This window comes from Bison bison, unplaced genomic scaffold (assembly GCF_000754665.1).
Source record: "Bison bison bison isolate TAMUID 2011002044 unplaced genomic scaffold, Bison_UMD1.0 scf7180017864356, whole genome shotgun sequence".
In the NCBI taxonomy this organism is placed as follows: Eukaryota; Metazoa; Chordata; class Mammalia; order Artiodactyla; family Bovidae; genus Bison; species Bison bison.
In genome coordinates, this window is record NW_011494928.1 from 2,692,165 (window position 1) to 2,719,207 (window position 27,043).

The following is a 27,043-nucleotide window of genomic DNA, read 5'->3' on the forward strand; positions in this document are numbered from 1 at the left end:
ATAGCCTCCATATAACAAGCATGTCTCATTCCCACTGGCGCCTCTCACAGAAGAGGCTCCCTGAAGAGGGGGTGAGGGCTGCGAAAGCCTCCCAACCCCTTTCAAGAACACAGTTACTTCTCACTTAGAAAGAGCTTCCGTGACAAATGAGCCTGTGGAACAGCCTGACCTGAAAGTGAAGGCGTCAGATTTGTGTGTTAGGCACTCGCTGGTGTGACACGCTGACCCTGAGTCAGTAGGACTCAGAGCAGGCTCCTCTCTGTTCCCCCCGATCACCTCACCCACCAGTGCATTCACACATCTCCATGTCCCCTTTGCTCACACGTCTCTCTCTCTCTCTCTCTCTCTCTCACACACACACACACACACACAATGAGCCCAAGGCCTGACCCAGATGCTAAAGCTGCTCAGTGTATTTCATTCTTGGATAGGCAGAAAAACTCATGTCAGTAAAAGGTCATGCTGAAATTCAACACAGAATACTGGCACTGCAGAGAGCCTTCTCGTAGAATCAGAGCACCATCTCAAGGCATCGTCCTAAGAGATTCAGAGACAGGAAATGAGGGATGGAATGGGGCACAGAACCACGTGTTCTGAGTTTCCCAGGAGGTTCTGATGGGCAGCTAAGGAAGGGAAGTTACTGATTCTGTCCCTGGAAGTTCCTTTTTTTTAAATCTATCTACCTCTCTGCCTAGTTGGCTGTGCCAGGTCTTTATAGCATGTGGGGCCTTCGGTCTCTGCTGCAGCATGCAGGATCTGTGAGCTGCGGCATGCAGAACCCTCAGTTGCAGCATATGGGATCTAGTTCTGTGATCAGGGATTGAACCCCAGGCCCCCTGCGTTTGGAGCACAGAGTTTTAGCCACTGGACCACCAAGGAAGCCCCCTACCCTGAAACTCTTGATGGCAGTCTTTCCCCACCATCTCTGACAGTAACTCATTTTTATATGCAGAAGTGCCTAGCACTGCACCATTCACATGGAGGAACTCAGAAAATGGCTTTAACTGAGCACTAAAGACACACGCCTCCTCCCCACCCGCAGATACTCTCCCCACACACAAAACAGTACCTCCTAAACAGCCACGTCTAAGCCTGTAGCAAAACTGAGGATCAGAATATGAGTGATCTCCCTTTCCCCAGCAGCTTTTGTCCACTGACTGCTAATGAGCCTCCAGTTTTAGTTTTTGTTTTAGGCCAGGTGCTTAGGTGGACAGCAGGGCTTCTGAAGCAGAAGGCAGGTCTTTCCCATGAAGTCACTCTGTCTAGTGGGAAAATACAGACCTGTGAGCAAAGAAGTGTAGTAAAAGGCCTAGAATGGTAGTGTGGTGGAGTATACTTGTGCTGGTAGTATTTATCAGCCCCCTAACCCTGGGAGAGAGGGTCACCTCTCCAACACCTGAGCTCAGTTTGGAAAATCTGTGGATGAAGCAGAAAGGTGGGGGCACATTCCAGGAAACTTTCATGGAAAGGCAGATCATTGGTGCAAGGGGAGTGTGTGTTTCCCTCCCATGGGAGTGTGGACGGATGAGAGTGGAGTGAGTGGGGTTCAAACCACGTCCCTCTGTTTGGAGCTCAAACCTAGGCACGCCTCATGAAACCTGGACCCTGTCAAACCTCAGATTGGAAATTGAACCCTCTGTCTTTATAAAACTCACTCACATGGTATCTGGACTTAACTAAAGTTCCGGTTCTTTATGTCTCAGTGTAGAAGGAATTCAGCAAGAGACAAAGTGACAAGTAAGAAGTAGATTTAATTATTAATGCAGGATGTTTGTGAAGGATACAAGCAGGCAGGCAAGGGAACTCTGCCTCAAGAGCTAAGTGGGAAAGCAGATTTATGTAGAGAGAGACACATTCCACAGAGAGAAGGCAGTCCATCTCAGAAGGCAGCAGAGACCTTGAAATTAGTTCGAGAGACTTCCAGTGGTTAGTTTTTACAGGCCAAGTAATTTCATGGGCTAACAAGTAGGAAGATTATTCCGACTACCTGGCGGGGATTTCCACAACTGGGTCACACCCACTCTTTGGCCTTTTATGATCAGTGAGGCTGTGAGTGTGTCATTCAGCATGCTAATGCCTTACAATGAGCCTATAATGAGGCTCAAGTTCTACTGGAACTCAGATCTTCCTAACCCTAACCCTAACAGCCATGTTACTTTTAGTAGGATTCTATTTTCAAGGCCATGGGGAGCCATTTAACCCCACTGTAGTCTTTTTTTTGTTTGTTTTTTTTGGCTTTCTCTTTGCCAACAAAGGTCCATCTAGTCAAGGCTATGGTTTTTCCAGTGGTCATGTATGGATGTGAAAGTTGGACTGTAAAGAAGGCTGAGCACCGAAGAATTGATGCTTTTGAACTGTGGTGTTGGAGAAGACTCTTGAGAGTCCCTTGGACTGCAAGGAGATCCAACCAGTCCATTCTGAAAGAGATCAGCCCTCGGACTTCTTTGGAGGGAATGATGCTGAAGCTGAAACTCCAGTACTTTGGCCACCTCATGCGAAGAGTTGACTCATTGGAAAAGACTCTGATGCTGGGAGGGATTGGGGGCAGGAGGAGAAGGGGACGACAGAGGATGAGATGTCTGGATGGCATCACTGACTCGATGGACGTGAGTCTGGGTGAACTCCGGGAGTTGGTGACGGACAGGGAGGCCTGGCGTGCTGCTATTCATGGGGTCACAAAGAGTCGGACACGACTGAGTGACTGAACTGAACTGAACTGAACTGAAAATCCCATGGGCAGAGGAGCCTGGTGGGCTGCAGTCCATGGGGTCACTAAGAGTCGTACAAGACTGAACGACTTCACTTTCATTTTTCACTTTCATGCATTGGAAAAAGGAAATGGCAACCCACTCCAGTGCTCTTGCCTGGAGAATCCCAGGGACAGGGGAGCCTGGTGGGCTGCCATCTATGGGGTCATACAGAGTCGGACACGACTGAAGCGACTTAGCAGCAGCAGCAGGAGCAAAATCATGTACTCTATCCACTACTGGAAAATAAACACATGAATGCCTCAGCGGATTTTGATGACATACCTTTTCCATATTTCATGCACTTCACCAGCACTGAGAGTGAGCTTTTCTCTTCTCTCATTGATCAGCATAGGTCAACAGCCCAATCAGAGGGTCTTATTTTCAGGGACAGTGTGGAATAAAGAAATGGAATGTAAATTTGACCTCCTAATTGCCATTTAAGAATAATCATGATAAAATCTGCAAAAGACAAATTGAATGGCCTTGAAAGTTTTGTCTTCTCCTTCCCTTTTCTTTGTCTCTCTGCTCAAAGGGATGATTCATTTATGAGAAATGCCATTCATAGGAAAGAATGTTATTTCCAATGCAGAACTTATTTTGTGTAAAGATTTAAACAAATGAAGAGATAAAGCTACAGCATGAGATATTTCATATATTAGGTATTAAAGAAAAAAGAACTTGTTTTGTGTAAAGATTTAAACAAATAAAGCAATGTGATAAAGCTACACCATGAGATCTTTCATATATGAGTAAATTTGAAATAATTATGTGTACAAGTAGTCATTGCAAAAATAACATTCTTTGTCAGTATAACCAAAATATTATATAAGCGTAAAAAAGTTAAATAAGAAAGTTCTGTTTCATAGCCTGAATCTAATCAGCAATCTATTAATTGTTCAAGAACTCTAAAATCTTCAATGAGGTTTCTATGGCAGAATTTCAGTTATATATGCAAATAAATTATTGAAATTCCTCATTACCAGAAAAACAATTGTTCTTTAGTGAGGTTCCACATCCCCAAAGTGATTAAAATACCTCAACAGTGGAAAGCAGAACCCAGAAACAAATTTTTTGGGTTTTCTTTGTCAGTTTTATTTTGTTCAGAGTAATTCTGAAACCATCTGACTGTCGCTGAGGACTGGTGAGTTATACTGTTCCCCATGGCTTTTGCTTTTCCTTTAACTGGACTTGCTTCCCACACTCAGTAAGCTGCTTGCCCCAGATATTTACAAGTCAAATATTCTCATTTCTACACAGGTCTGATTACAACAACTTCAAGGAAATTGGATCGAGAACAGCAGGCAGAACATTTTCTGGAGGTAAGCGCATAGAGGGAGCTGATATTCATTAAAACTGACTTTCCCTCAACTACTTTAACCTTCCACGTGAACTGGAGCTTGAACGTGTGTGAACAGTGGGTTGCAAAGTGAAGCTATTTCTCTTGGGCTGATTGGTTCTGAAGATGGAGATTTCTGGTGCCTTCCTGTGAATGCACTCTGGTGTGCCAAGAGTGGATGGTGGGACCTTTGCCCTTCCTGAAAAGCAAGCAGATGTATTGACATCTCTGCCTTGACTTTGGGCTCTTTGTCAATAATCAGAAAAGAAAGTTCAGGAGCAGAGACTTGTAAGCCATCGTGGCCTCAGATGTGAAAAGAGAGAGAGAGCACGACGAAGTGCAGCAATTAGCCTGAAGCACGCCCTTTGTGAAGAAGGGCACTGCCAGGCTTCTCATTTCTTTTCTTGGGAGAGACCAAGGAAGGGAAAGCTGGCTGATTCACAGCCAGAGAGGACTCTTTCTGAAACCATAAATTGTGCTCCTATAATTCATTAAGACAGAAGCAGCAATATAAACTGTAAGAGCATTATTTCTGGAGGAAAAAAACACAAAAACATAAGGCAAGGGATGAGAAAATAGATATGAAAGAGTCTTTTGGAACATTCTTTCCATACATATCAAGTTTCTTTATTGGGAAGCTTGAAGCCTGGGTACTATGTATGATGCTGTGATTTAAGTGTGACAGTCTCGATACTGAGCGGATGATGATGCTTAGAAGGTAGAGTTCTGTTATATTGTGTCTTTGCTGCTAAAATGATCTGTCAGTCCCAGGAACCACTCACTGGAATCCACCATCCTGTATACGCACATACACACACACACACACCTCACATCTCTCCTGATAGTCTCCTTTAAGTCAGTTCTCCAGTAATGATTTATTTAAAGAACACTGGACTAGGAATCAGTGCCTTGGGTCCTAGGACTTCCCTGCCATGATTAGCTTGGAGCCTTAGAAGCCATTCAGCTGCCCTGGACCTCAGTTTCCCCTACTGTGAAATATGGCAAGTAACTGCTACTCCATATACCTCAAAAAATCATTATTAGGATCAAACCTGACCTTTTATATCAAAGTATTTTTAAAACTCTTACAGCATTACACCTAATAAAAGATTATTATTATTATGCAGCGCTATGATAACCCTTTTAAAACATTGCTATCATCACATAAAGATAAAAGACTCCAGGCTGCCAAAAAATAATTATTGTAATTCTTTTTTCAAAATCATCCTAATGGGCTCCAGTATGTACCTGGTCCAAAAATAGAATAGGTTTGCCAGAATAATAGCCTTTATATTATATTCATGGCCCTCTTTCCTCTGCAGCAGAGGCCAGGCCTCCTGGAGGGGCTGGGTTCTCAGATAGTTGAACCTATTACTTCCCAGCAGGGAAGAGGGACGGTGTCTCATTAGCTGGGAAATCTGCTGGGATCACTTACTGCCTTGTCCCTGGAAAGGCAGTGTCCTGGGGGTATGTGGGGTGGTGCAGAGTGTGACTCTAGGGAGAAGAGGCAAAAGTGTTTTCCAGGCATTCGAATTCACTCCCAAAGGAATCCTTAACAGTTCCCCATCCTTTACAGACTTACATGAATACCAACCCAACACTTTGGGCCTTTGGACTAACAGGTTAAAATTGTTGTGGTTTTCATTATTATCATATGGTGTCACAATGCCCGACCTTTCCTAAAGACTCAGCTTCATCTGCACACTCCAGGACAGACAGAGCTCCAGGGCAGAAGGAGCCAGCAGCACTGTGCTTAGCTGTTTCTCCAGGGCTGAGCTGCGTACCAGGGGTACAGAATGTGCGGTGAGGATGAGCAAGCAGGCAGGTGATGAGTGAATGCTGTCACTGCCGACACAAGCTCTCTGGGCCGCTCAAAGAAGGCTCCATAGCAGTGCCTGTAAAAGAGGAGCAGGTAGGCAACATGCAGCGGAGCGATTGGGAGGGCCTCTTTGAGGAGGTGACGTTTGGTGACAGGAATCCAAGCTTCTGTTGGAGACACCGAACCAAGCCAGTGTGACTGAGGTTGTAAAGTTAGAAGGCTGTAGAGGTGGTAGGAAAGCAAGCTGGAAAACACAAATAGGGCTTCGGTAAGGATTCTGAACTTCCTCCCAAGTTTGGTGGCAAGCCATGAAGCAGGGAGAAGGGGTGGGGCGTGATAGGGTTGGCAGAGGGAGAGACTGCGGGTCAGACAGGGGCTGGGCCAGGGCCTTCGTAGCTGGCAGACTGGGGAAGGGGGTTCTCTCAGAAGGACCCAGGTGAGAGATGATGAGGACTTGGATGAAGGTCTCATACAAATCCCATTATGGTTCTAGCCAACTAAGAGCATAAGGCTTTTCTGAAGTTCCCGGGGTAGAATTTGAATACCTGCAGGTCATCAAGCTTATGCTAATTTGCCCTCCAGCTCTGCCCACTTACCAGTATTCCCCATTAGAGGTGCTCTTCAGTAAACGCTCTTCCAGAGGTTTTCAAAAACCGCTTGAGTACCTGTCTCCCTCTTTCTGTCTCTCTTCTTCTTTTTTCTCTCTCTCTTTCGCACATAACACTCTTCCTTTCACTTCCTAAATTATAAAATTCTTACTCACATTTCTGTATAATATTTCTGCGACCATTTGAATGCCATTTCTTCCCTTGTTCTGATTGGATCATGGAAAGAATATTGCTTTAACTCAGCCCTGCAAGAAGAATGAATAAAATAATATCATTCAGAGTGCAGAAGAGAGTTCTCTGCTGTACACAAATTTTTGTAACTGCCAATACATTGTGTGAGTTTTAAGTCTGGCCTGTGAGTAATTAACCTCCTAGAAGGTCTTTAATCGCCAAGATAACCCTATGCTCCTCTTTAAACTCATAGTAACCTGTGGCTCTATTTCATCTTTTTCCTCTCCAATCAAGTAAATTGGACTCTTCTTGAAAGGCTCTGTTTAGAAGCTGACTTGGGAGATACACTTCTGAATAGGAAACCAGGAGGGCATTAATGATTTGTTTATAGTGTGCTGGCCCTGTTACGGAAGGCACTTTAATTGCATACTGCTGGTACTACGCCTGTACTTTAATTTCGGATATTTACCTTGACTGTGTATACACTGCAGGGCTTCCCAGGTGGCGCTAGTGATAAAGAACCTGCCTGTCAATGCAAGAGACTCAGGTTCAATCCCAGGGTCTGAAAGATCCCCTGGAGAAGGAAATGGCAACGCACAGTATTCTTGCCTGGAGAATCCCATGGACAGAGGAGCCTGGCGGGCTACAGTTGTCCACAAAGAGCTGGACATGACTGAAGCGACTTAACGTGCATGCACACACACTGTCAAGGTTTTGGAGTTTATAGAACATTTGCCTTAAATCTGAGACTATAAGAAGGAATTGTCATTATGCTAATCAAAGGGACTTGCTAAAGAAACAAGAGCAGCAAAGGACTATAGAAAAATTCACAAGTACAGCTGAAACTACTCTAGTGAGCTCTAAGTTTTACCTCTTGCCTAATCAAGAAATATGTGAAAATATTGGCATGATATTTTCTCCCTACTATGAAATGCAAAAATCTGGAATTTTCAGCTCATTTATTCAAAGTCATATACATCCCTTGATAGCCAGTTATGACTGCTGTGGAGGTAGAAGGCTAATTCCAGCAAATAGATGCACAAAGTTGAAAATGATGCATAAACTAAACTGTGAATTAACGTTTTACCTTAATGGCTATGACTTTAGCCTTGATTACCTCGTTATCAAAAAGGCAGCTGTGAAATAAAGAAACACATTAATTCTTTCTTATAATTACTTGTATAGATTTTTTTCTTCACCTACCATATTTAATCTCTTTATAGCATGAAACTTGATTTATCAAGATAGAGAATGGAAGTGGTGTGGAAAAGCGTGGGTGATCCATTCAGTCAGTCCTGAGATTATTGTGGAGACTGCTCACAGAGTCTAGACAGGCTATCACACTCTCTGAATCCCCTTTCCTTCATCTGTTAAGTGGGAATGATGGTTTTTACCATCAGTTCAGTTCAGTTCAGCCACTCAGTCGTTTCCGACTCTTTGTGACCCCAAGGACTGCAGCACGCCATGCCTCCCTATCCATCACCAACTCCCAGAGCTTACTGAAACTCATGTCCATTGAGTTGGTGATGCCATCCAACCACCTCATCCTCTGTCGTCCCCTTCTCCTCCCGCCTTCAATCTTTCCCAGCGTCAGGCCTTTTCTGATGAGTCAGCTCTTTGCATCAGGTGGCCAAAGTATTGGAGCTTCCACTTAGTCATCAGTCCTTGTAATGACTATTCAAGACTGAATCCCTTTAGGATGGACTGGTTGGATCTCCTTGCAGTCCAAGGGACTGTCAAGAGTCTTCAACATCACAATATGAAGGCACCAATTCTTTGGTGCTCAGCCTTCTTTATGGTCCAACTCTCACATCCATACACGACTACTGGAAAAACCAGAGCTTTGACAAGACGGACCTTTGTCAGCAAAGTGATGTCTGCTTTTTAATATGCTGTCTAGGTTTGTCATAGCTTTTCTTCCTATTAAAAAAGCAAGCATTTTTTGATTTCATGACTGCAGTCATCATCCACAGTGATTTTAGAGCCCCCAAAAATAAAGTCTGTCACTGTTTCCATTGTTTCCCCATCTATTTGCTATGAAGTGATGGGAGACCAGATGCCATGATCTTCGTTTTTTGAATATTGAGTTCTAAGGCAGCTTTTTCACTCTCCTCTTTCACCTTCATCAAGAGACTCTTTAGTTCCTCTTCGCTTTCTGCCACTAAGGTGGTGTCATCTGCATATCTGAGATTATTGATATTTCTCCTGGCAATCTTGATTCCAGCTTGTGCTTCATCCAGTCTGGCATTTCGCATGATGTACTCTGCATATAAGTTAAACAAGCAGGATGACAATATACAGCCTTGATATACTCTTCCAATTTGGAACCACTCCATTGTTCCATGTCCGGTTCTAACTGTTCCTTCTTGACCTGCATACAGATTTCTCAGGAGCCAGGTCAGGTGGTCTGGTATTCCCATCTCCTGAAGAATTTTCCAGTTTGTCATGATCCACACAGTCAAAGGCTTTAGCATAGTCAATAAAGCAGAAGTAGATGTTATTCTGGAATTCTCTTGCTTTTTCAATGATCCAGCGGATGTTGGCAATTTGATCTCTGGCTCATGTGCCTTTTCTAAAACCAGCCTGAACATCTGTAAGTTCTCGGTTTCTAACATAGGGTTGGTGTAAAGAGCATATGAAGTTGCATCACCCACTCGATGGACATGAGTTTGAGCAAACTCCAGGAGTAGGTGATGGACTGGGAAGCCTAGCATGCTGCAGTCCATCAGGTCGCAAAGAGTCAGACATGACTGAATGACTAAACAGCCAAGTTCGTCTTGCTCCTTCCATGATAGGGCAAAGAATCAAGGGATAACATGTGGTTGGGGCAAGGAATAGTGACTTTATTTGGAAAGCCAGCAGAGATAAGAGGATGGTAGACTAGTATCCCAAAGATACATTTTACCCCAGTTAGAATTCGGTTTTCTTTTGTACTGTAAGGGGTGGGGTATGGTTGGTTGCTGGTTGCTGCAAACCTGGTTTCAGAATCCTTAGTTATTGTAGCTGTCCACATAGGTCAGGTCACAAGTCCCTGTAATCTTCCAACAGGACAAATGTTATTCTCTGTTCTGAAAATTTATCTCTATGTGAATGGGAAAGTGTTATACTCTTAAAGGTCAGAGGCTTTGGAATGGGCTGTCCTATCTATTTCAAACTGTAGGCAACATTCTAAACTTATAGCAAGAGCAATGGAATACAAAGGTTAAAGTAAAAGAAACAGATCTCATATGGAGTCAGATTTGTTCTTCCAGATTACAGAATGACAAATGAAAGGTACCGAAGATGATGTCTGTCAGATAGTGTATTCCAGGAAAGTGGAATATGGGGGTCAGTGTTGTCGGTGCCCATCGACTGTCTTATTTGTCTTTCTGTTCAGAGCATCTAGTTCAGTACCTGAGAACCATGGGACTCCCAATAAAGGGTGTGTGAATGAGTGATTACTCTAAGACACCATTATTTTCCCTCTCCATGAGACCGCAGAGGTGGGTATCAGCACCGGGGAGAGTGCGTAGGCTTGCAGACAGAAGGGACAGAATATTCTGCCTCTCTCCATCTGCTTTGCTAAATTAAATTAACTCTGATCCTCCATTTTGTCATCTGTAAAATGTGTATACCAAGTTGCTTCAGTCGTGTCTGACTCTTTGCAACCATATGGACTGTAGCCCACCAGGCTCCTCTGTCCATGGGATTCTCCAGACAAGAATACTGGAGTGGGTTGCCATGCCCTCCTCCAGGGGATCTTCCCAACCTAGGGATCTAAGCTGGGTTTCCTGAATTGCAGGCATATTGTTTACCATTTGAGCCTCCAGGAAAGCCCATAAAATGGGGACACAATTTAAAAAATAACTTCTGGCTGCTTTGGAGCTTTGGTGCTGTGTGCAGGCTTTATCTAGATACGGCGAGTGGAGGCTAATTTCTAGTTGTGGAGGATGGGCTACTCATCGCGGTGACTTCTCTTGTTGCGGAGCACAGTCTCTAGAGAGCATGGGCTTCAGTAGTCGTGGTGAACAGGTTCAGTTGTTCCATAGCGTGTGGAATCTTCCCAGACCAGGGATCAGACCAGTGTCCCGTGCGTGGGTAGGCAGATTCCGAACCACTGGACCACCAGGGAAGCCGGTGCACAGACACTTTAGACCACTGTTCGCCCCTCCCTCTTCCCTTGCCTGCTCTCCTTGTCCTCAGTAAAGGCTTTGTCAGTTCCCTGTCTTCTTTTTAGTACTGGTTGCAGTATTTGAATAGCTTATAGCAGTTGATTATTCTTAAAAGATATATCTATTTAAAGAATCCTATTGTCCCGGCCTAATTATGTGTGAATCTTTATCTCAATTGCTTAAAGAATGTGACTTTGCCTCTCTTTTGATCTTTAAATGCTCCTCTGTTCAGGGGTGGATGGCTCTGATAAAAGTCTCTGGAAGAGCACAGAGAGAGTATTTTATTTGCAAATGAAAAAGATGACAAGGCCCAGTAACCAGTATAAAGACAGAGAGTGAGAAATTGCATTGTCTGTGTGGGTATATCTGGAAGAAGCTCAGAGAAGGTGGTGAGATTTTATAGTGCAGACGGTATAAATAACAGAACACATTACGGAGGAATATGCTAGATCTATAGGAATGTAAATTATTTAGTATCTGTCTCTTTAGCATACTCATCCATCGTCCTTGGTACGCTGAATCTCCTGCGACTATTTTTTCTTCCTGTCTGAAATTCTCATCCTTTTTTATAGTTGTATTTTCTGAGGGGAAAAAAAAATATTGCTCTTCTGTAAGTTTTTATAATATTTCCTCTTGCCTTGGGATGCAAATTGATTTCTTTAGTGAGTGTACATCCTTAGTGGTTTCTTACTTTGGTAAGCAGCTGCTTTTGAAATGACGGTAATTTCTGGTGGTGAAGAGTTGCAGGTCTATTTCAACCCATTAAGCCGTCCATATTTTGATAACTTAACTCCTAGTGAAATGGCCGTTTGTCTCATTAGGCTCTTTGCCACCGTCAAAAAACTTTGCAGGAAGTACCTGTAGGCCATCAAAAAAGCTGTGTGTCTGTGCACACAGACAGCGCCTGCAGCAGGCATGGGTCTCTAAAGGAGAGTTGGTTGTGACTTTTGTTTTCCAGAACTCCCAAAACAGCCCCAGAACCCTCTCTTCCTGTTCTTTACTTCTAGAACTGTGCCTTCACCAGTCTTCGTTGTTCTTTGTATGTATCAACTTCCGTGAAGTTAATGGAAACTCAATTCCGTGTTTTCTCCTTTCTTAAATGCTTATTCTGAGCCTGGTATTGGGCTAGCACCAAGGTCCTGTTACTGGAGTTAGCCTGTTTTTCCCACTGGATGTTTGTTTCTTTGCCTTTCACGCTGATCTCTGTTAGAGATTACACTGCCAATCGTTCATGAACTACTACAATTAGCTTCTGTCTTGCAGTCGAGGGGCTGTGTTTCATTCATGTCATCCCAACTGCTTCTCTCCTGTTTAGAAACTGAGATGCAGAAACTGAGACCTGGAAAAGAGGAGAGAGATCCAAGGTCACACAGTCACTTCGTAGTGATGTCCCGCATAGGTCTTCCGCACTCTACAGGACATATACAGCCCTGCACATCCGTCAGTGTGTTAAAGTGTGGCAAATCAAATCATCTTTCCCTTACTCTCATTTTATAACAGATTTACCCAACAGTCAGCTCAGTGCCCCCCTCAAGGATCAGGGTACAGATGTAGGGGAAGAGGAGGTTTTCTGTTCTATTCTTTGGTCATCTTTTCACCAGCCCCTCTGCTGTTTGCTCCTCAGAGTGGCAGGCCCCGCATTGGACAGGGCTCACTCTGTCACTGGCCCTGCCCCCAGCTCCAGGACAGAGTCCATCTGAGAGGATGCTGTGCCCCTGTGGCGAGTGCTGCCTGGACTCTAGCTGAAGGGTGACTGTATGCCAACTGTTTCGGACCAAATCGTAACCCCTTACAATTCTTATGTTGGGGGATTCCCTGGTGGTCCAGTGGTTGAGACTCCGTGCTTCCAAAGCAGGGGACTCCAGTTCGATCCCTGGTCAGGTAACTAAGATCCCACTTGCCACACAATGTGGCCAAAGGATAAAAATGAATAAATAAATGTTAAGAAGGTGTGAAGGCGAGAGCCAAAAGAAGAGCTTAATAAAAAAAAAAAAAAAAATTCGTATGTTGAGGCTTGAATCCCCACTACCTCAGAACAAGACTATTTGGAGTCTTTAAAGAAGTAATTATATTGAAGTGAGGCCTTTAGGGTAAGCCCTAATCCAGTGTGACAGATGTCTTTACAAGAAGAGGACATTTGGACACAGACACACCCACAGGGAAGACCATGGGAAGACAGAAAATGACCAGCTGCAAGCCAAGGAGAGAGGCCTCAGGAGGAGACAATCTGCTGACTCCTTCCCTGTATACTCCAGAAACCGAGTGCCCCTAGAACTGAGCTCCTCTGCTGAGGTTACAATCAACCTCTCTATCCAAATCTTCATCTCCTCTCTTTTCCTGAACCTGTTCCCCACAACACTGAGGAGTATCAAAGAAAAGACGGCATTGAAACTATATACAAGCCCCTGTGCGCTTTTCCAAAAGTCATTTTTATTTATTTATCATTAGTTTGATTTTGGCTGGGCTGGGTTTTCATTGCTGGACGTGGACTTTCTCTAGTTGCAGCAAGTGGGTGTCTCACCGCGGCGGCTGCTCCTGTTGCAGAGCACAGGCTGCAGGGTGTGAGGCCTTTAAGGGTGAGCAGGCTCTAAGGCACGGGCTCAGTATCTGTGGGCACACGGGCTCAGTACCTGTGGGTACAGGGGCTTAGTTGCCCCACAGCATGTGGGATCTTCCCGGACCAGGGATCAACCCATGTTCCCTTGCTGGCAGGTGGATTCTTAACCACTGGACTATCAGGGAAGCCCCACTGTATTCTTTTGAAGGAAAAGGCTTTTGCCTTAGTCTCCTAGGCCTCCCTTGGGTCTCCAAAGACTGGTTCAATAGTCAATGATTAGGAAATGTGAAGATGCACAATAGAAACAGAGATGGTTGATGATGCTCGAAACTTCACCTTGATGCCAGCCAATCCGAGGACTGTGCACCAGCTGCCTTTAAAGTCTCTTCCCTGAAATCCATCAAAGATTTCCATGTCTTCTGAGCGTGAGCTGCCTGTTCTCCTTGCTGGGTGCCCTGCAGTAAAGGCTGTACTTTCCTTCAACGCCACCCAGGGTGTCAGGAGATTGGCTTTACTGTGCAAGGATGAGCAGACCCAAGGCTGGTTTGGTAACACTCCTAGCCTCCGAAACTGTGAGAAAATAAATTTCTGTTGTTTAAGACACCCAGCCTGTAGTCCTTTGTACTGGCAGCCCTCGTAACTAATACAGCAGCCAGCCTTCACTCACGTCGCGTTTCTCCCCGACCCCCTTCTCTTCTCATACCACCACCTCACAAGGCTGTGTACACGCATCAGATACCAAGGGACCAGGGCAACTATGCTTACAGCCTAGAAGGCTAAAGCTTCCGTCTAAATATGAGTATCTCCATACTCCTTGCTCCATAGTACAAGGGAGGGATACCCCCGAGTTACAGTTCTTCACTGAAGGCTCTTCCTGCTTCCCTAGGCTGAAGCACATGCCTTTCTGACCGCCTGCTTCTTCCACTCTCCTCAGGAAGGATTTCCAGTCCATCTTTCCCAGAAATCTTATCCCTTTACCCACAGGAATTATTCTCATTCAGAAACAAACCCTTCCTTATCAGCTGTGTTGCAGTTTAGTTCCCAAGTCGTGTCTGACTCTTTTGCAACCCCATGGATTGTAGCCCACCAGGCTCCTCTGTCCATGGGATTTCCCAGGCAAGAATACTGGAGTGGGTGGCCATTTCCTTCTCCAGAGAATCTTTCCAACCCAGGGACTGAACCCAAGTCTCCTGCATTCCAGATGGATTGTTTACCACTGAGCCACCTGAGAAGCCCATTGCGCATCAGTAGATTTTCCTAAATTGCTGTCATTCCTATGCCTTAAGCAGTGCCCCAGCATGCCAGGCAGGGATGGCCTTGGGCACTCCAGTACAGTTAAAAAGGAGTGTTAGTGGTGGTGGTGTATGTGTCTGTGTATGCACACACATGTGTATGAGGAAAGAGCAAGACTGATGTTCCGGTTCCTTCAGAGAAGTCCAGCTTCCTGTGGCTCCTTGAGAACCATCTTTTATGAAACTGCCCCCAGCAATGTGAATTGCTGATGGACTGCTGTATTTTCCTAATTGACCAAAGAGTAAATATTGAATCAGACACACAAGCATATTTTTCAAAGCAAATATTAATTCTAAGATAGTTTGTTCAAAACAGAGTTTCCAAGATGTTCACAGGGCTGGGAAGGTAATTCAGAGGAGTGGTATTGTGAGCTGGTGGGGATGGAAGGGGGACTACGGTGGGTCTTACGTGCCCCTGACACTCAGTCAGTGGCAGCTGTGGGAGCAGGCCATTTCATCAGAAAGTCTTATTTTTAACAAAATCAAATTTACAGGCCAAATCTCCCCATATTAAATTTGACACCTCCATTTTTTAATACTCTGTAAGCCAATGAGCCCCTGTTTGGCAACATTTGATATAAAAAAGATTTCTTTCCTTACTTGCCTCATAATATATAATCCTCTCACAAAGGAAGTAATTCACATGGATTGTAGACTGCAATTAATCTCTTGTCATCTCTTCACCTCACATTTTTTCACAATGTGCCCCTTTGGACCCATAAAAAAAAAAAAAGAAATGAGCTCAGGGCTGAGTTTTAAGAGAGCCTGTTGAGGTTGAAAAGGATAGCATGTAAGGAGTTGGGTTGGCAGCCGACTCCAGTATCCTTGCCTGAGTGTCCCCTGGACAGGGGAGCCTGGCGCACCACAGTTCACAGGGTTACAAAGAGTCGGACACGACTGAAGTGACCTAGCACACACACACACACATGTGCGGAGCTGGTTGGGATCTTGGCTGAGGGTGTTCTTCTCACTTGGCCTCCATCTGAACTGAGGGCGGGAGGGCTGCTGTGGGTCCTTGAATGACATAGAGTTGCTTGGGCGTCACGTCTGCCGTGTCCCCCGTCAGCTATCTGTCTCTCAGCTTTGCTCCTCTGAGCCCCTGGTCAGCCTCCAACTTCATGATCGGAAGACAAACATGTACATATGCTTGGAGAGTTGTCTGAAAGCACTCTTTGATTCCATAAATTGTTCTTATTGTTTCATCACTAAGTCATGTCTGACTCTCTGTGACCCGCTAGACTGTAGCCCACCAGGCTCTTCTGCCCCTGGGGTTCTCCAGACAAGAACACTGGAGTGGGTTGCCATTTCCTACCCTAGAGGATCTTCCTGACCCAGGGATCGAACTTGAGTCTCTTGCGTTGGCAGGCAGATTCTTTACTGCTAAGCCACAAGGGAAGCCTCGATTCCATAAATAACAACCTCTAATTTACCTGTTTGCTAAATGCTGTATTTATTTCCTCTTAAATCTGAACACTGATCAGTAGAGCCACAGTGAATGAGACCTGTCCCCTCATACCTGGGGAGCCCTTCCGGCCAGTGGCTCTGGAGATGAGGGGGCTTCTGCGCTCCGCTCTGTGCTCTGCAGGCAGCTGATGGCTCCAGACGGGTTACAGCTTGTTGAGCCAGCACTCGGGTTTCAGGGAGCTGAGAATCTGCCTTTGTTTCTCCGTGGAGTGGTGTGCTGCTGCTTCCTTCAAGCCTCCGGGGCAAGCCTGTGCTTGGGGTCCTGTCAGCGGGTGCCAGCTCTCACCCCACAAGGCTGGCATCACACAAATGGCTTCTCCCTTTTCAGAGAAGAGGTTCAGATCTCCCTGCACGGCTCTGAACAATCATGAGAGCTCCCAACTGTACGGCCTGGCAGCCCAGACTGGCTTCTCCATAGTGCAGAAATGGTAAATTGCCCCTCTGCCCTTGGCTTTCCCAGTTAATTTTTCCTCTTCTCCCACCGTGTTGCTTTTCTAATTTATTTGTGCAACACACTCGGTGAGCTACAGAATGATCCATGCAGTCTGATTTCATCGGGCCCTTCAGAAACCATCCACACTTGTACCTAACACCATGTATGACCCAGTTGAGCACTGTAAGTCTGTCTGTGAGAAAATAAAAAATAAAATGACAACAGGTTCAGAACTTGAGATTTTAACTGAAGTACCTCTATGAATAAAAAGGAAAATTAGGCTTGCCTTCTGCATGCTGCAGAGAGCTTTATTCAAATGAGCTATTGTTTCAGGACCTTTCAAGTGACTCACTTCTATGGCAAATCAGGGGCTACCAGCCTCATCTATTTTGCAGCAGGACTGGCTTAGTAAGATGCTGAGAGGGTTGTCAGCAGGACACAGATGACTGTAAGGAAGAGAAGTCAGGAGAGTCTCAGGTTTCAGAGCCAAGGAAAATAGGTCTGTATGTCCGGGCAAATACAGTGCCTTTAAAATTGAGAAAACCTGTAATAACTTTGGTTGTTTCACATTTTGGAAATGTATTTTAGACAATTATTTAATCTTATTTACTGAGAAATAAACACATCCACATGTATGGATGTGAGAGTTGGACTATAAAGAAAGCTGAGCGCCAAAGTATTGATGCTTTTGAACTGTGGTGTTGGAGAAGACTCTTGAGAGTCCCTTGGACTGCAAGGAGATCCAGTCAGTCCATTCTGAAGGAGATCAGTCCTGAATATTCATTAGAAGGACTGATGTTAAAGCTGAAACTCCAGTACTTTGGCCACCTGTTGCAAAGAACTGACTCATTTGAAAAGACCCTGATGATGGGAAAGATTGAAGGTTGGGAGAGAAGGGGACAACAGAGGATGAGATGGCTGGATGGCATCACCGACTCAATGGACATGGGTTTGGGTGGACTCCGGGAGTTGGTGATGGACAGGGAGGCCTGGTGTGCTGCAGTCCACAGGGTCGCAAATAGTCGGACACGACTGAGCAACTGAACTGGAACTGGAATCATGTGAAACAAATTTAGACAGAGGTAGTTAAAGCATAGCATTTGGAAGCAGACAAGCTTAGGCATGCACTAGCTGAATAACCTTTCTTAGTCTACCTAGTCTGAGTTTCCTGTAAAATTGGGATAAAATAATTATATTCTCTTTTTCATAGGATTTTGTGAGGATTGGCCTGGTGCGTGTGCATGGTGCATATAAAGTGTTCGCCATATGATTAGAAGCTTAAAATTTTTCTCTTTTGACTCCTGAAGCTGTCTTTTTGTGGCAGAATTCAGAACACTGAGAGCATTATATTATGCACTGTATTTATAGTTTGGCCCATGGTTGTTGGATGTATTTGCAGTACGTTAACAAGACAGCATCTGTAAGTGTACCTGGATCCTGGCATATGGTATGCACTCAAAAGGGCACTAATTTCTTCCTTCCTTTTCTCAAGATGAGCCCAAAGTTTCAGAGATTTATCATCTTCCTTTTGCCAACATCCACTAAGTGGACTATGACCATCTAGGTTGCAGCAGCCCATTCTCCCAAGATAGGCAGAATAATGAGTCAACCATGGATCTGGCCTGGTTATGAAGAAGGTTCCGGGGCTCTGATGGAGGATCTGTGGTCCCCCTGACTTTCTAAGTCAGAATCTGAGCTGGAGACAGAGGGATCCTGGCTCAAATGGTGGAGCTATACCTTTCCCAACAATCCAGGGACTCAATAATTATTCTTGAGACTAGCCTGGGACAGATGGCTAATTTCTCCAGGTTAACCGTCTCTAGGCCTATCCAGTCTCATCACTAACTCCCAAGTTTTCTCCAGAATTATAACTACTTTAAGGCCTTAAATTATGTGTGGTTGTTAATGCAGAGTATTTAAGACTTAAACACATAATGGGATTTTTTTTTCTGTTTCATTCAGATGTCAGCACCTCAGTTGTGTGGAAATAATAAACTGACTGTGAATAATCAAAAGATTCTCAGTGGATGGAGGTCATCCACAGCATAGCTAATACTCAGCGACAGATACCTTAACTCACAGCTCCTTACGCTCGGTGGTTTCAAGCTCTGCCTGTCCTCAGGCAGTCTCAGATCTGTTAGCAAGCTGCAGGATGGGCTTCCCCCAGAGATTAAACAATGCCACTTCCCGGCCCTCTCTTTAGTGAAGGCCAGTGGTGGGATGGGGGCCAGAACTGAGGAGTGCTCCTCTTTATACTCCCAGCACTTGGGACGATACCTGGGACATCATGGGCACACACTGAATGCTGGTTAAACTTAAGGTTTAGAGCTCCAGGTAATCCACAAAGCAGATAATCTGTATTCCCCAGGCTGCTGTGATCTGTACTGCCAGAAATCCACAAAAAGTAAGGGCCTAAGCAAAAGGAGGGCATTACCCTGTGATGCTGGCTGACCTTCAGAAAAGGGAAAGGCTTCACCCCACTGCACCCCAGTCAGTACAGAGGCCTCTTGCAAACCCCAGTATATGTTTGGAGCCTAAAAGCAGTTCCTAAATCACGTTTCTCTCCCTGAAATCTATCATCCTCAGGAGGTCATAAATACATAATTCAGAAGGAAGATTGTATATTTTTCATGAGGTACCCTGTTATAACTCTTGGCACGCCACTATACATTTTTAAAGATGCTGATAAATCTTCAAATTGGACATGGGGCTCAGTTCCATGCTAAGGTATACTTTGCTAATATGTAGTTGAGATAACTTGGGATACTATTTCAAATAAAATAGGAAAAGCTCATTTTTAAAAAAAAATGTATAAGTACTCATTAATAGCCCTCTTAAGAAGCTTCACAAAGACATTTTTAAACTACAAAATAAATGCCCATGGGTCAGGAGCCTCTGACCAATCAAACTCCATGTTCTAAAAAAGCAGAATGTCTTCCAACTTTTTCCATTTAGAGGGGACTTGATTTTCTCATGTGCTGTTCTTAAATGGAGTATTTTATAAGCAACTTTGGGTATCACAAAGATACCAAATGACTAAATTTTTTCTCTTTACATTGTGGGGGCATCCTCTTTGCCATTGTTAATAAATTTGGCCAAGTCTCACCTTTACATGGGGCTTCCCAGGTGGCACTAATGTAAAGAACCCACTTGCCAATGCAGGAGACAAAAGAGACACAGGTTCAATCCCCAGGTCGGGATCTTCCCCTGGAGAGGGGCATGGCAACCCACTCCAGTATTCTTGCCTAGAGAATCCCATGGACAGAAGAGCCTGGCGGGCTACAGTCCATGTAGTCACAGAGTCAGACACAACTGACGCGACTTAGCAAGCGCATACGCACCTTTACACACTCCATCGTTACCATCCAAAGGCCTTGGACCCCTTCTCATTAGATGAGGAAGTCAAAAAGGCTGCAGTTAAATTTAAAGCACATTATAACATTGCCAGCAGGGAGACATGGCGATGGCAGACAGACTTGTGGTGTCTAGGAATTAGAGATGTGCTTTCAGCTAAAGAACACAAGGGGGGTTTTATTTAGCATTTTGACAACAGGAGACCTTGTTCTCTCTGTCAGTGGGAGCTGAACATGCTTACTCCACTTCGGGATGAAGAATTACAAATCTCTCTGTGCAAGGCTATGACAGACCCATGATATGTGCTTTGATACATGCATAAAACCATTTACCTGTCTTTAGAAATGATGCTTCCAGGAGCAACTCATTTAAAAGTTCCTGTCATATCACAAGGACATCCATATGTAGGAAAGAGTGAAATCAATTTCTTATGATCTAAAGTGTGTTAACTGTATACTTCAATGAAAGGGAGAAAATTCGAGTTCATTTTCAAAACTCTTCTTTTAGAAATTACTTAGTGCCTATGGTAAGCTTTTTAAAAAAAAAAAAAACATTTATTTCTAATTACAGAATAGGTAAAAACATGTAACTATGATGCACCAGAAACATAATATTATATAATATGTATTTGTTGTTTTAAAAAAGAGATAAAGCAAAAAAAAGAAAAATGTAATATTCATAATTTCCCAATGAAATGATGATTACTTTTTACATTTTGGAATATAAACTGTATGAAGTTTTATTTTGCATTTATGTGTATAAGCTCATAAATGACTTATAATCCAGTTTATCAAAGAGATTGAAATCATACTATAGGTATAGTTTTATAACCTCCTTTTTGCATTTATCAGTTTACTGTGGGAAATTTTTTACATTAAAACATTCAGATTCAATATGGCCTTTTTTGGGGGTTGCATACATGACGATCTGTGTTAGGGTTTTTAATGATCTTAAGAAGTGGACCATCCATCACTTATTCTGGAAGACTGTAATGGGTACAGCCTAGACTCCCAGCTCTCCTATTCACACTTCTGTAGTGTTGGTTTGGTGCCTGCTTGAAAGCAGTCTCTTTCTTAACCTCCTTCCTGTAGATCGACTGAAAACAAGACCCTGGACATGATCAAATATCACTTAACAGATTGTTTCAGGCACTTGACCAGACTGCATGCAAATACAAGCAAAACGAATTCCCTTGGATGGAGTTATGAAACCCTACCTTATAGCATTCACTTTTTGAAGGAAGAAGTATAAAATGTAAGAACATTTTTACTTCAGTATCTCTAAAACACTTGAAAAAGAAAGAATACTGGATATTTATTCATGTAATTTGAAAAATTATATCAGAAACTTGAACATGTAACCTAAGTAGGTAACATTAGACTTCTGAATATTTTACCCACAAATATGAACTATTCTCATCTCTTCCACTATAGATTAATGTTCTCCTTTGTAACATTTTCTCAGTGAAAGCAAAATGGCATATCATCGGCAGCTTTTCACAAAAGTGCCAATAAACCCCATAGAATTACAAAATTTAAATGCTAAGTAGTACCTTAGATATCGTCTGTTAGATGATGAGGGCTTCCTAGCTGGCTCAGTGGTAACGAACCTTCCTGCCAATGCAAGAGATGCAGGTTCAGTCACTGAGTGGGGAGGATCCCCTGGAGAAGGAAATGACAACCCAAATCTTTCCTGGGAAATCCCACTGACGGAGGACAGGTGGGCTACAGTCCATGGGGTCCCAATAGAGTTGGACATGACTTAACAACTAAACAACTAGATGATTAGTTGTTTAACTCTCAAAGTAAAGATCTGGGTAAACATTTGCCAAATGTGCGCATGCAGGAGACATTCACATTTGGCATGGCTATCTGCATTCTCTACTGGTGACAAATTGTGGTGTCAGAAGGGGGAAAGGATCCAAACCAAACCGTGTCTGACATGTCATTTAGAGGGGGCATATGCCTTCCTGTGCTTCAAAACAAAATCCCATCGCAGGACACAAGGAGAACTAGTAGGAACAAGGGCAGCCCTGACTCCCTTACACATGTCATAGCAGCTCCAACTTGGCACTGGGAAGTAAAAGGGACTGTGGAAAGGCTGGTGTGCATGCCAAGAATAAGTCATCTTTGTACCCAGAGAGACTCCACTTTCAGACAACCTTGAAGTGTGGTTTTCAGTGAGGGAGGGCAGGAAAAATAATATGCTTCTATGAAATATCCCTTCTTAAGGTAAAAACGGAAAGGAATATATCATTCATGAATATGTGTCTATTATGAGACCATAGTTTGGAGAAAGCAATGGCCACCCACTCTAGTACTCTTGCCTGGCAAATCCCATGGATGGAGGAGCCTGGTAGGCTGCAGTCCATGGGGTCACTAGGAGTCGGACACAACCGAGGGACTTCACTTTCACTTTTCACTTTCACGCATTGGACAAGGAAATAGCAACCCACTCCAGTGGTCTTGCCTGGAGAATCCCAGGGATGGGGGAGCCTGGTGGGGTGCCATCTATGGGGTCCCACACAGTCGAATACGACTGAAGCGAGTTAGCAGCAGCAGCAGCATGAGACCGTATATTACAAAGTCTTTAATGACAATTTCTATTTTCCTCTTGGCACTAAGGTTATACTTATTAGACTCCAAGTAAGTATGGGCTGAATTGGATTTTTTTTAAAAATTGTTTTCCCCCTCCTCTTTATTATGGTTAGACAGAGGAAGGAAGGAATCCCAACTCAGTCAGTTCTTATCCAGAAGGAACTTGAGTTGCATAGGCCAGTGCCAGATATTTCCAATGACATAAATATGTGACTCTACTCATTTTACAAATGACAAGGCCAGTCCAGAAACCATAGAAGGAAGCGCCACCTCTGAGGTTACCTGTTGGTAAGACAAATGTATCTGAATCTTGTTTCCCTATAGTTCAACTTTATGTTGTCCACATTAGGGTTACTTAGATTTTGGGCTCCAAAATGACTGCAGACAGTGACTGCAGCCATGAAATTAAAAGACACTTGCTCCTTGGAAGAAAAGCTATGACAAACCTAGACAGCATATTAAAAAGCAGAGACATCACTTTGCCAACAAAAGTTGGAATAGTCAAAGTTATGGTTTTTCCAGTAGTCGTGTACTAATGTGAGAGTTGAACCATAAAAAAGGCTAACTGCGGAAGAATTAATGCTTTTGAATTGTGGTGATGAAGAATAATTCCTGAGAGTCCCTTGGACAGCAAGGATATCAAACCAGTCAATCCTGAAGGAAATCAACCCTGAATATTTATTGGAACGGCTGAAGCTGAATCTCCAGTACTTGGGCCACCTGATGTGAAGAGCCAACTCATTGGACGAGGCCCTGATGCTGGAAAAGATTGAAGGCAGGAGAAGGGGACAACAGAGGATGAGATGGTTGGATCACATCAGGGACTCAGTGGACATGAGTTTGAGCAAATTCTGGGAGATGGTGAAGGACAGGGAAGCCTGGCGTGCTGCAGTTCATGGGATCTCAAAGAGTTGGACATGACTTAATGACTGAACAACAACAATCCCCAGGACAAGATGGACAGGACTCCGTGTTTGTTAATAACTGGAGATACTAATTCCAAAGGCCAGACCTAGCCTACAAGGTTGAAACTAACACTGACCCATTTACATGAGATATTACTCACTTCTTAGCATAGGGGTTCAGGTGTAGGCCTGATGGCAGATGAAGGAGACAAGCTAGTGGAAAGGACAGCTGCTGAAAGTGGTAAGCAGGCCCAGACGTGGCTCCTATGAGCAGGAATGATGGAGAACCACTGAGCAGAGAGCTGCCCCTGACTGCCAAGGTTTGGAGCAAGAGTTCAAAACCGCAAAGAATCAAAAGCAAAGAAAAGCATTGCTCCCGCTGCTTTTCTGTTCTCTCCTTGACTGTCATAGATTTCAATGGCATCCAAATGTTCCATTATTTTAGCTACCAACTTGAGAAATTACATTATAGTTACTTTCAAAGTTGTCAGAACATTAAACTCAACAATGACAGTTTATAACCCATTTTCTCTAAAGTGCTTAATTTTTTTTCTTCTAACCCTGATGGACTGGCATTTAAATAAAGAAAGTTAGGTTTCTGAAATTCAATTAGTTTCTGTGTATGCAAAGTTATTCTTGTAGCTCATCCACATGCATATTGCTTCGTGCACATACATATTGAGTATACTGTACTTGAACTTTGTGTCTAGATTTGTTTTAAAAAAATAGGATATTTGCTTCATGCTTCAACTGTGAGTATTTTCACTCATTAATTTTTAAATTCTTTTGACATTCAAATGCATGCATCTTTTCAGAAAATTGAAGGCTAGTTAGAAAGAGCAATATTGTTAATTTTGAAAACTATTTCCCCTGTTGAATGAAAAACACAATGGTATGTATATCATATTTTACAACTGATTTATTTAAGATTTCCCAGAAAACTTCACTCATAATTACCAGTTGCAACGGAATGAAGTTCTTCAGTTAAATGCCTGCAGCATTCTTATGGTAATTTTGAAGTTGGGAGACTTGGCTACATTCATACATGGTAACTGTAGAAAATCGGCCACTTTCCAATCAAACAAAAGAATGGAAAACCTTGAGGACACTTTTGAAAAGAGGAGACTGTTTCTAAAAAGTCTAGTTATACTGTCTGTTCCTCAAGCAGATGAATGGGAGACGGTTATAAGACTATTTCTGTTGCTTTTTTCTGTATAGGTTGCTTGTATTATCTGTCTGTACAGTACTTAGCACCCTGTTGAACTCAATAAATATGCAGTGGTAATAATATTATTGCCCAGAATTCAGTTAGCACTTCCACATCTTTTGAGTGTCACAATGTTCTGCCTACTAGGGAATTTTAATTTAATGCTCATTTTGAGGCTTAAAGCTTAGAAGTGTAATGACCCATGTGAGATAATCCTCCACTGCAGCTGGACATTTTTGGAACAAAGCCATTGGGTTGTCCAAGAATTCATTTAAACACAGGAGAACTTTACTTCCCACAATAAGATTTGGAGGCTCAATGTTCTGGCTTTTCCAATCTGTATCTTCCAAGCCATCTACATCATAAACCCCTAACACACACACAAAAGGGGAGAAACAGAAAATTCTAATAGATCTGTGACAGTTAAATAGCTCTGACCAGCCTCAATCTGTGTCAATGGAAGAGGATAAAGTAGAAATCAAATGGAGCTGGAATATGTTTTTGTTTTCTTTTAATCAGGACTACCAAGTTTTTCCACTGGCCTAATTTAACTATCATTAGACTCTTTCGAGTCCCTTGGACTGCAAGGAGATCCAACCAGTCCATCCTAAAGGAGAGCAGTCCTGGGTGTTCATTGGAAGGACTGATGTTGAGGCTGAAACTCCAGTACTTTGGCCACCTCATGCAAAGAGTTGACGCATTGGAAAAGGCCCTGATGCTGGGAGGGATTAGGGGCAGGAGGAGAAGGGGACGACAGAGGATGAGATGGCTGGATGGTATCACCAACTCGATGCACATGAGTTTGGGTGAACTCTGGGAGTTGGTGATGGACAGGGAGGCCTGGCGTGCTGCTATTCATGGGATTGCAAAGAGTCGGACACGACTGAGCGACTGAACTGAACTGAAACTTTGGGATATCTTGACAGTGTCTACATATTTTTCCTATGAAATTGCATTTTCCTTTTGGCTTAATAGAAACTACCTTCAGATAGTTCTGATACAAATAGTGTCCTTGATACTTGACACAGTACCTGGCATCCAGTGAGCATTCTGAAACTATTTAGTTGTGTGAATGAATGAATGAATCATCTATGAAGGGAAATTCACAACTGTTCTAAAACCCCATTTAAAAGGAGAAAACTGTTGCGATTACCTTAAAAAAAAGTCCTTAACTGTTTTCATATCTCATTTGAGACTTCTAGGGCAACTAGCGGAGAAGGCAATGGCACCCCACTCCAGTATTCTTGCCTAGAAAATCCCATGGGCAGAGGAGCCTGGTGGGCTGCAGTCCATGGAGTCGCTAAGAGTCAGACATGACTGAGCGACTTCACTTTCACTTTTCACGTTCATACATTGGAAAAGGAAATGGCAACCCACTCCAGTGTTCTTGCCTGGAGAATCCCAGGGACGGGAGCCTCATGGGCTGCCGTCTATGGGGTCTCACAGAGTCGGACACGACTGAATCGACTTAGCAGCAGCAGCAGCAGGGCAACTAGCCAACTTAAAAATCTATTTTATCAAGAAGTGTGATAAAATTACTCTGGAAATATTTAAATTGACATTGAATCTATGTAAATTATCATTCATGAGAATATGCAAATATTTGGTGTGAAATTAGGTTAACAATAAGTGGTTAATACAGTAAAGAAATAACAATAGACTAACATATTTGTAAACACACACATATATACATAAATGTGAGTATTTCCACCACATAAAATGTAATTACATATTAGTTTACCCTAGAACAATTAGGGACACCAGAATAACGCAAGTGAAGCAATGATTAACTGTAGAACAGTATGTAATACAATTATGCACCCAATTGTGAGAACAAATTTGCATGTCCTGTAAGAGTTAAGGGCTGGGCTTATCACAGAAAGCTTGGTGGAAGACAAGAGACTTAAACTGAGCTCTGGCTGAGAAGTGGAGTGTGAGAGAAGAGGATGTGCATACTCTAAGTACAGATAGAGAGAGAGATGGGGATGGCACCCTTAGACTTCTGAACCAAGAGTCTGCCAAGGGCAATAGGATTTGGAGAGCAATGGAGTGGAAAAATTAAAGACTAGTTTGGCTAGAAACATGAGGAAACACAAAGCCTTGAAAGATTTTTGTTCATTTGTTTTCATTTATTTTTGGCTGTGCTGGGTCTCTGTTGCCGCACAGCTTTTCTCTAGCTGTGGTGAGTGGGGGCTCCTCTCTGGCTGTGGTGAGCAGGGGCTCCTCTTTATTTGTGATGAGTGGGGGCTCCTCTCTAGCTGTGGTAAGTGAGGGCTCCTCTCTATTTGTGATGAGCAGGGGCTCCTCTCTAGTTGTGATGAGCGGGGGCTCCTCTCCATTTGTGGTGAGCGGGGGCTCCTCTCTGGCTGTGGTGAGCGGGGCTCCTCTCCATTTGTGGT

At 43.6% G+C, this 27,043-nt stretch overlaps 1 protein-coding gene across 1 annotated transcript in view; it reads left to right on the plus strand.

Moving 5' to 3' along the window:
* Positions 1-27,043, plus strand: part of FAT3 (FAT atypical cadherin 3) — a 644,263-nt gene that overhangs the window by 389,746 nt on the left and 227,474 nt on the right. Inside the window, exon 3 of the mRNA XM_010855186.1 lies at positions 4,008-4,069. Within this exon, the coding sequence (XP_010853488.1) occupies positions 4,008-4,069 (62 nt within the window). The remainder of the gene's footprint in view (positions 1-4,007; positions 4,070-27,043) is intronic.